At 37.4% G+C, this 10760-nt stretch overlaps 1 protein-coding gene across 1 annotated transcript in view; it reads right to left on the bottom strand.

The window, feature by feature from the left end:
- Positions 1-420: 420 nt before the first annotated feature.
- The window catches only part of SIRPD (signal-regulatory protein delta), a 13831-nt gene continuing 3491 nt past the window's right edge, over positions 421-10760 (bottom strand). Inside the window, 3 exon segments of the mRNA XM_008587760.1 lie at positions 421-447; positions 2864-3105; positions 3340-3569. Coding sequence (XP_008585982.1) covers positions 421-447; positions 2864-3105; positions 3340-3569 — 499 coding nt within the window.

A 10760-nucleotide genomic window follows, 5' to 3' on the forward strand; every position in this document is an offset into this window, starting at 1 on the left:
TACAAAGCATACTCATCATCGCCTTCCCCTTGCACCCTTCTTCCCATGTCCCCATCTCAGTGTATGACGCCCCATCCACCCAGTTAGTTAAGCTGGAAAACCATGGTGTCATTTTTGATAACTCCTCTCATTCCTCCATATCCTTTAATCTAAATGCATCTTTGACTTAATCTGTTTGGGTTGCTTTAACAGAACACCACAGACTGGGTGGCTTATAAACACAGAAATTTCTCACAGTTCTGGAGGCTGGGAAGTCCAAGATCAAGGCGCTGACAGACTCGGTGTCTGGTGAAGGCCCACTTCCCACGTCATAGGTGACGCCTCTCACTGTGTCCTCGCGTGGCAGAACGGGCAAGGCAGCTCTCCAGGGCCTCTTTCTAAAGGCACTAATCCCACTCATGTGAGTTCTGCCCTCATGACCTAATCACCTCCCAAAGGGCCTGCCTCCTAAAACCAACACATAGGGCGTTAGGATTTAACATATAAACTTGTGGCTGGGGGTCATGTCACAAACATTCAGTCCACGGCAATCTTAAATTCTCCCGCACCTCTCTGTCCACTGTCATCTCCAGCTTGGACAGTCTATAAACCTACCTCAGTCACTCCTCTTCCAGTGTAGTCTTTTCCTCACCCAGTAGCCAGAGCGGTACTTTTAGAAGAGAAATATGATCATGTCAGTCTCTTTCAGTGTCTTCCCATTGCTCTTAAGGTAGGAAAAAAGATTCTTCTCTTGTCCTCTACTGATCTGGCCCCAAACACTTTGCCAGCCTCAACTGCCAGCCCTTTCACTCATGTTTGGGCTCAGCTACACTGGCCTTTCTGCAGTGACTTGAACTGCCACTACTCCTCTCTTTCTTCTCTGTGATGGGGGTGTCCACTCCCTTCACCTCCTTGTTATAGATAAACCTAGAACACCCTTAATTTGTAATATATGATTGCAAATCAGGATTTGTGATCACATATTTATGTTCGATGTTTGCACACACCTCAGTGAGAACAGAGATTGGGTCTGTTCTGTTTCCTACTGAGAATGCACAGCAGGTGTTTTGAACCCAGAGGGAATGGCTGCTGGCTTCATGGTAAGCAGAGAGCCCAGGTGTTGGCCTAGAGCCACAGGATCCCTATCTTTTCTGGCATCCCACACCTTCCCTCTCCTTCCCCCCGCCCCATCCTGGGGCTCCCTTATCCCTTGAATTCCTGGGAGCCTGACATTTATTAATTAAACCACAGTGGTAACCTCACAGCTATCCCATCTTTGGTTTGGCCCTACTTGGTTGAGGCTGGGCTCTATCTTAGTAGCAGATGCTCCCCTGGGTGAATGTTACTGGGGGACAAAGAATCAAAATCTGTCCTTATGAGACCCGACACCACCCCCTCCCTGGGTCCTAATCTCCTATACTGTCCCATGGACATCTTTTGCAAACCCTTGATCAAACCCCACTTCCCCCATTCCCACACTTGGGATAGAGGATTTTTTAGAGGATTCCAGGAGATTCCTGGGGAGTAAAAGTTTTGTGTCCCTCTCTTACCTCCAGATGAATCCAGGCATCATGTGACCTTGTGGGAGATTCTTGGACTGACTTCTAACTTTATCCTGTTCCTGGGACAGGCTGTGGCCACCACCTTGTCCTGCCTCCCTGAGCCTCCCTTCAACTTACAGTCAGGCCCTTTACTTCTTGCCAAATGGAGGGTTGAAACTCCATCATCAGCAGCACCAGTGGCCTAGGAGGAAAGCCACAGAAGGAAGGGTGGGCAACAAGAGTCGTCACAGGGCACATGGGACTCCATCCTCCAGGGCCTTCACCTTCCCATCTGAGGTCACTGGGGCCCATCTGTGACAACTGTTCCTGTTGCACAGTGCCCCACCAGGCACAGCAACCTGGGGCGGGAGCCCAGGTAAACATGCATGCATCTCACACTGCCGGGCTGGGCCTTACCTAGAAAAAAAGAGGCAGCTTCAACCCACTGAATTACCTTGTAGTACTTTGTTTACAATTAGTGTAGTCTTATGAGATGGGTATTATCATCTCATCTCCATGTTGGTGAGAAAATCAAGGCTCAGAGATTTTAGGAAACTTGCTAGGGTCACAAGGTAGTGAGAGTCAAACCCACATTTGTCAAATACTATGTTCATCCTTACTGCCCCTTTAGATCAAGAAAGGACAGGCTATTCAGACACATAGGGAGCCCAGAGCCTGGAAACTAGGAGAACAGCACCACATCAGGGCACAGGAGTATTGGTGTCTACCCTGAGGGAAAGTGGAACACAAATGTGTTCTTTCTGGGAGAATTTCAAGGCCACCCTGCTCAGCACCAAAACCTGGGCTCAATCAGGAAATAAAGAAATGCTAAAAAAAAAAAAAAAAAAAAAAAAAAAAAAAAATCTGGCATAAAACCTTTGAGGGCATGCAAGGAAAGAGACTCCCTGGCTTGGAAGGAGTCTTGAACATTATCTAGTCCTCCCAGTACCTGAAATCCACTTTGTGGGTAGATGAGATCTTAAAAAATGTGCAGCAAATCATAAATAGGAGACCTCTCTGGGGAGCTGACTTGGGTGTACTTGACTTCTAATAGATATTTAGTATCTGGTAGATATTTACACAGTTCTGGATTGTTCGTGTGTGTACACACACGTGCTTGTGTGTGAGACAGGGAGAGAATGAGAGTGAGCGAGTGAGTGAGGGAGAGCAGGCTTTGCTTTTATAATTTAAAATGTCATAAGTTTGAAAAGAAAGTTTTAAGGAAAAATGACGGAGCCTCCTCAAATTAAGTCATGGAGGACTTGTCATTGGCTATGTCCTAGACTTGGGCAAATGAGCAGAGAACAAAAATGTTTTTGCAGTGACCTCCTGCCACAGCTCACTTGGCAGGTGAGTGCAATGTCCTCCTCCACATGGCCAGCTTTCTTCACCAGGATCGAGCTCTGCACACTGTGTAGTCCATCTCTGCCGTTGGTGGGGGTCAGGATCTTGTCTATCTGGGAGACATTTCCATTCTTCCACCAGGTCAGCTGCACATCCTTGTGGAAGAACTTCTTCGCCATACAGGTGACAGTCATGTTCTTATTTGAGACAAGGTGTTGGAAAATAGAAATGGTGGGTGGAACTGAAACAGTATATGACAAATGTTCAGACTTCATGAAACAATCAGGTCCATCTTGCTTATTACTTGGTGGCCATTTACTTAGCACCTACCTAGCTCATAGGAATCTCTAGCACATAGTAGGTACACAATAGTTGGGAGGTCCTGTTATTATTTAGGCCTATTCCCTGAAGCAAATTTTGGGAGAATTGTGTTCCAAAGCCAAGTGAAAGCCTGGCCATATGTGGTGTCACCTACCTAGCATGGTCCCAGACAAATCAGCTTTCCCATGAAGAGGGTAATGCAAGCTTTGGTGGTTCACATTGCAGGTAATATGAAAGTTGATGTCTTTCAGAGTCCAGGTCACTTCATTGGTACTGGAGATTTTGTAGGCATCACTGTACTTCAGCTGAACCACTTGGGTCTTGAGGGATGAGGGTTCCTTCCCATTTTTGAACCACTTCAGGGTGATGTTTTTGGGAAAGAGGCTATAGGACATGCAGCTGAAATTCAGTCTGCCCAATTAAGGCCCTCTTCAAGGGGCCAATTACCACAGGCAGAGAGGGTGAAGCTACAAGAAGAAAGATTAATAATCAATTAGTAGATGAGCCAGGCAGCATTACATGTACTTTGTATAATTTTAATTCAGACAACTCTGTGATTAGGTATGATAATATCCGTTTTATAGATAAGGAAAATGGAGACTGGCAGAGGTAAGGGAATACTAACAACTGACAGAGCCAGGACTGGAACACAGGTTTCTCTGATCACATAGCCTATGATCTTTCCTTAAGCAACATTGTTTCTCTCTTCAAGAGCCATATCCCTATATCTTTCTCACTCTTGGTATTGATTACTCCTACTACCCATTCTTGTTTAATAAGGTTTAGATAACAAGGAATGGAGGGGAAATCTCTTAGCCTGTTGTCTATCTACCAAAATCCTAAAACAACATATCATCTTTAATGTGCAACTTTACAAGAATGTCCTTTAGACTCAGCAGTAATAGGCTTCCTACTCTGCATTTTTTCAGGGATGCACTGGAGATCCTTGCCAATGCAATAGGACAAGAAAAATTCATGAACAAATAATAATTGGGAAGGAAGGAGAAAATGTAATGTAAACTTACACAGAAAATCCTAATGAATCTGCTGACTAAAATACTAATGGATTAGAAAACCCACATATACATGAGAATTTGGGGATCAGTGAAAAAAGTGGGTTAGTCAACATGTGGTATTGGAGACAATTACTTTTTGTAAGAAAATTTTAAATATTGATTATTACATCTCATTGAACACAGAAATAAATTCCAAACATTAAATTCCTAAATATAAAAATTGATAAAATTGTAAGAAGATAAAAGAATATATGCCTTTGGGGTGAGAAAAACTTTAAGATCCTGAAAACACAACTCACTGAGTTTGTAAAGTTGACTTTAAAGATTGATAAAGTTGGCTATAACAATAATAAAATTACATATGATGAGAAAGACCATAAGCAAAATTTAAAAACAAGCAATAAATAGGGAGAAGAAATAATACATATAAGAGTAGCTGATGTAACAGAAAAACATAAAAGAGAGGTTCAAGAAACCAAAAGTTGATTCTTCGAAAATGTGTAATCCTGTGGTGAAAGGAAATTAATATCAGGCATAAAAAAGGGCCATTACTAAAGATCGTACAGATATTAAAATGATGAAAAGAGGATAACATGAACAGATTTTGCCAATATAAAATATCAAATTTAGTAGAAATGGGCAACTGCCTGGAAAAATATAACTTACCTAAAGTGAATAATAAGATAGGAAATATGAGCAGTCCCAAAGCCATTAAAGAAATTGAGTCAGTGATTTTAAATCTCTTCCTATTGTGAAAACTTTAGATCTAGATGACTTCACTGGCAAGATTTTCCAGACATTCATGTAATAAATACAATTTCAATCTCACACAAGCTTTTCTAGAAAATAATAAAAGAGGATCCATCAACTCATGTTTGAAGTGAGCATAGCCTCAATAACAAAACTCCAAGAAGGACAATATCAAGAAAACTATAGATCATTCTTACTTCTGAATGTAGATACAAAAACCCAAGCAAAACTTTAGCAAACCAAATAACACACTAGCACCAAGTTGGTTTTATTCCAGAAATGGAAAATTAAATTAATATTATAAAATCAAATAATATATTCATCACATTTACAAATTGAAAGAAAGACAACAGAAACCATATGATTATTTCAATAGATGCAGGAAAAACATTAACATGCCAATATTCGTGTTTAAAAAATTATTTGTGAACTGGGAGCAGAAGTAAATAAGTGAGTTAATCTGATATTAGATTGAATCATATGCAACTGCTACTTTCACTCTATGAAAAATGGTAGAATATAGGGGGTATCATGTGGTTTATTCTAAGCTTAAAAATACAACAAACATCATAATGGTGAAACTTTGAAAGCTTTGAAATCAGGACAATATAATCTTGCTTGCTACCAGAACTTCAATTCAGTGTTTGCCAGAGATGTTAGTTTGCTTAGTAAGTCATGAAGAAGATGTAAAAAGTACAAAGATTAGGATGGAATACACTGAACTGTTATTATTACTGTTATTATAATATCACAATGCATTCAGAAAGTCTAAAAGAGTCTGGCCGGTTAGTTCGGTTGTTTAGAACACAGTGTTATAACACCAAGGTCAAGGTAAAAAAAAAAGCCCTACTTGAAAAAGGAATCAAAAAAGAAAAGTCCAAAAGAAAATAGACAAAGTTTTACATATAATGAGAATTTAGCAATTTTGCTAAATATAAAAACAATACACAAAAATGTAACAAACATTGGAAAAAAATTTAAATGATCTTATTTATAACAACATCAAAAATATCAAGTATGCAGGAGTTGTTCTAACAAGAAGTGCATCACATCTATAAAAAAAACTACAAAACTTTATTGAATGCATTATAGAGGACCTAAATGAATGAAAAGATATATCCAAAAATATCAAGTATGCAGGAGTTGTTCTAACAAGAAGTGCATCACATCTATAAAAAAACTACAAAACTTTATTGAATGCATTATAGAGGACCTAAATGAATGAAAAGATATATCATGTCCATTGATAGAAGATGACATTGTAAATATAAAGAGAAGTATGAAGGTACTTCAAAAAATTCGTGGAGAAAAGGAATTTAAAGATAATATGAACCTTTGCATGAACTTTTTGAAGTACCCTCATATGTATAGACATACATAAAGATATAAACATTTCACTTATTTCCAATTGACAAGGAGTTAATGCAATCCCAATTAATATTCCAAAGGGGAGCGCGCATGTGCATGTGCTAAACTTGACAAAGATATTCAAAACTTCTCATGGAAACAAAGGCCAAGCATAGCCAAGAAGACCAAGGTGGGATGACTAGTTTTACCAGGTACAAAAACTTATTACAGAGCTGAAGTTGTTAGGATAGTGGTGTTTGGAGGGATGAACAAAGAAAACATGTAACAAATCAGAGAACCTCAAATTAAACCCATTAACATATGGATGCTTAATTTTTGACATGTTTGCTGTGCAGAGCAGTGGGGGAAAGGGCAACTTTTCAATAAATGAGGGTGGAACCATTAGATATCCATATGGAGAAAAATAAAATCTCATCTTCACAAACATGTGTATCACATCCTAAATGTAAAAGGCAAAACTTTGAAAAGTTATGTAAGGTAAGTTTAGAGATAAGCAAAACTTCCTTAAACAAGCACTAAAAGCTATAACCATACAGGAAAAGATGATAAATTTGACCACATTAACACTACACTTTTGTCATTATTTTGCTAAATTATTAAGATAAATGCTTTGAATACTGGTTTTCAGTCTTTTTTCTTTTCTAATGTAGGCATATAAATTCCCTCTTAGTACAGCAGTAGCTGCATGCCTCAAGTTTCATGTATTTTTATTATTCAGATCAAAATATTTTCTAATTTCTGTTGTAATTTCTTTTTGGTACATGGGTTAGATTATTCCCTAAATTCCTAGCCCGTGAGAATTTGCTAATAATCTTTTTGTAAATGATTTGTAGTTTAATTTAACTATGATCAGAAAACATATCATTCTGATATTTTGAAATTTATTGAAACTTGCTTCATGACCCAGCACATGATTAATTTTGGTTAATATTCCACATGGACTTGAAAAGAATATATATTTTTTAGTTGTTGGTTGCAGTGCTCTATATATGTCAATTATGCCAAATTTGTTACTAACATTTTGTCTGCATGTCCTAACAGAACTGAGAGAGCTGTTGTGGTGGGCAGCTTTTAAGATGATCCCCAATGATCCTCACTTCCTGGTATTCAGACCATTGTGTAATCTCCTCCCCTGGATCTAGTGACTCACTTCTAACAAAAAATAAAAGTAACGGGACATCACTTCTGAGGTTAGCTAATAAAGAAGTTGTGACTTCATCTTCCTGTGACTTCTTCTTGCTGCTCCTTGAGGAGGAGCAGCAGCTATGCTGTGAGCTGCCCTATGCAGAGGCCCATGTGGCAGGTAGCTAATGTCTTCAACCAAAAGCAAAGACTCAGCAAAGACCTGAGCCTGCCAAAAGCCAAGGGAGTGAGCTTGGAAGTGAATTCTCAGATTGAGCCTTTGGATGACTGTATTCCTGGCTGACACCTTGATTGCCACCTTGTGACAGACCCTAAGCCAAACTAACACAACTAAGCAGTGCCTAAATTCTTGACCCACAAACACTGTGAGACAATAAATGTTTATTGTTTTAAGCCACTAAGTTATGGGATGACTTGTTATGTATGCAGCATAGATAACTAATACAGATTTGTTAAAAACCTACTACTATGATTGTAAATGTCTCTATTTCTTCTTTTATTTCTGTCATTTTGCATACTTTGAGGCTACAGTATTAAATGAATACACATTTAGGATTGTTACAGCTTCCTGGTGAGTTATCCTTCTTATTATTGTATAATGTCACATGTTAAATTTGCATAGTAATTTTGTTTTAAAGTTTATGTTGTCTGGTGTTAATATAACAACAGGCTTTCTTTTGGCTTGCGTGGTATACTTCTCTCATCAATCTTTATGTATTATTATATTAAACTGTGTTTCTCATCAGTAGTTGAATTGTGTATAGCTGGATTATATTTATATTTTATACAGACTGCTTTTCCACATATATTTACTGTAAATACAAAGATATTTGAGCTTGAATTTATATTTGTATCTGATTTGCATTTATACTGACCATTCTTCGTCTCTTTTTTTCTTCTTTCTTGCCTTTGCCTTGAGAGCTTTTTAATTACTGTTTCTTTGTTTATTGACTTGTAATTATACATTCATTGAGTAGTTATCTGGAGATTACAACATGCATCTTTAACTTGGTAAGTAATAAGATGGTAGCTATCTCTTTCTAGACAAGACAAACACAATAGGGTACTTTGGCTCCATTTATCCTCCCACCAATTATATACTATTATTATTATGTATTTTAATTCCATAAGTATATTTTAATTCCCACAAGTATTATGTTAAAATACTATTATAAAATTATTATGATTATTTCTTACAGTAATTATATTTAGTCAATATTTACTCTTTTAGTTGTTTTTTATTCCTTCTCACATTTCTGTATTTCAGCTTGTGATTCTTCTTCTTTTGCTTGAAAAACTTTCTTTAGCATTTCTTTTATTGAGTGTTTGATGGAGATAAATTATTTTTTCTGTATAAAGTATCTTAATTTCACCTTTTGTTGAGAGGTATTTTTTAGTGAGTGTAGAGTTATATGTGCATAGTTGTTTTCTTCTGCATATGAAAAATACCATTCCATTGTCTTCTGGCTTCCATTTTTCTACTGAAGCATCAACTGTCAGGATTTGTTGTTATTTTGTAGGTAATGGTTCTTTATCGTTCAACTGGTTTTAAGAATTTTCCTTTTGTCTTTGGTACCCAGAGGTTTACTATGATGTACTTTGGTAAAGTTTTCTTTGTATTTTTCATGCTTGAACTTTGGAAGATTTTTTGAATGTGCATTTTGTGTATTTTGTTCAGTTTTGGAAAATCTTCAGCCATTATTTTTTCCAGTTGTTATTTCTGTTTCATTCTTTTTTGCCTCCCATTTGGGGACTTCAGTACCATGATGTTACACTTTTATTTATTATGTCCTAAATGTCTTGCTTCTTCCCCCCCCCCTTTTTTTTCTGTATTACCTATCCTTTTCTCTTTCTGTGCCTCATTTTATATATTTTCTCCTGACCTATCACCTAGTTAATTAATTCTCTTTAGCTGTGTCCAATCTGCTCTTAAACATATCAACTGAATTCTTAATTTTTGTTCTTGTACCTTTTGGTTCCAAAATCCCATTATGTTCTTTTATATAATTTCCAGTACTCTGATAAAATTTAAAATTTTTTGTATTTTATTTAGCACATGAAACAAAGTTATGTTAAAGTCTGTGTCAGAAAAACTCCATTATCTGGTTTCTATTTTCTGTTATTTCTTTTGCTTTTAGTCACATTTCTTGTCTTAATATATTTCTGGTTATTTTGATTCGGTGCTCAAACTTTTCCATAGAATTGTAGAAATAATTTGATACTCTGGATGAATGTTATCTTTCTCTGGAGATGAATCGTGTTTGCTTCTAGATGGTGTCTAGAATATGGGCCATAACAGGTCAGTATCATGTTAATCCAATTAGGGATTGAGATTATTCAAAGCTGTGGTTTAATCCCTGTGATTGCTAGTCTATTTGGAGTTCAACTTTAGTCCTAGGAAGTAACCTTTTAGGGTCTGTATCCAAAGCCTGAGGAGTTTACTAGTGCCCTCCTCTTTGGCAAACCTTGAATTCCACTTGCTAAATCCCCAGCTTCAAGAAACTGTTGGAAGCTCTGCTCAGCTTCTAAGACTCTCAGTCTCTTCCTCCCAAATTTGCACACATGTCTAGGAGAAAAGTGACTCCAAATGACACTCTAATTCTCTATGCTTTCCTTACTTCTCATGTAATAACCCCACCATTAATCATCCCCTTGACTGTTTTCTGATACCTTTACAGAAATGTTTTATATATATTTGTTCCACTTTTATAGCTGTTCTACATTTTAAGATTGGTTCAAACCAACCACTTGGTCCACCATTACTGGGAACAGAATTCATCTTTAATTTTTTTTCCTGCATTTTGAATTATTTTTATATTAATCATCTAGGCCACTAGTTCAGGTGTTGACATTTATCATATCCATTAATTTACCTCTGTAGTTATTTGGTTGCGGAATCACATTATTTTAGCTCCAAAAATCATATTTTTAGAACCATATTTTTCTACTGACTTTTCTCTCTTTAAGAACTACTATCATCTCTACTTTGTGCAGTATGTTTTCATGTTGTTTTGCCTGACCTACTTCTTTTTAAAGAGTTTATTTTTTTAGAGTAGTTTTAGGTACACAGCAAAATAAAGATGAAGCTACAGAGATTTCCCATATACCTCCTGCCCCTGTACATGCACAGCCTCCCTCAGTGCCCCACTTTCAATATCCCCCACCGGAGTGGTACATTTGTTACAATTGATGAACCTACATTGACACATCACAACCACCCAGAGTCCACAGTCTATGCTAGGTAGCCTGATCTCTTGCTGCTCTGCCCACTTAGTTGCTTTGTAATTTTCCTTGTGAG

The sequence above is a fragment of the Galeopterus variegatus genome, unplaced genomic scaffold (genome assembly GCF_000696425.1).
Source record: "Galeopterus variegatus unplaced genomic scaffold, G_variegatus-3.0.2 Scaffold4528, whole genome shotgun sequence".
Taxonomy (NCBI): Eukaryota; Metazoa; Chordata; class Mammalia; order Dermoptera; family Cynocephalidae; genus Galeopterus; species Galeopterus variegatus.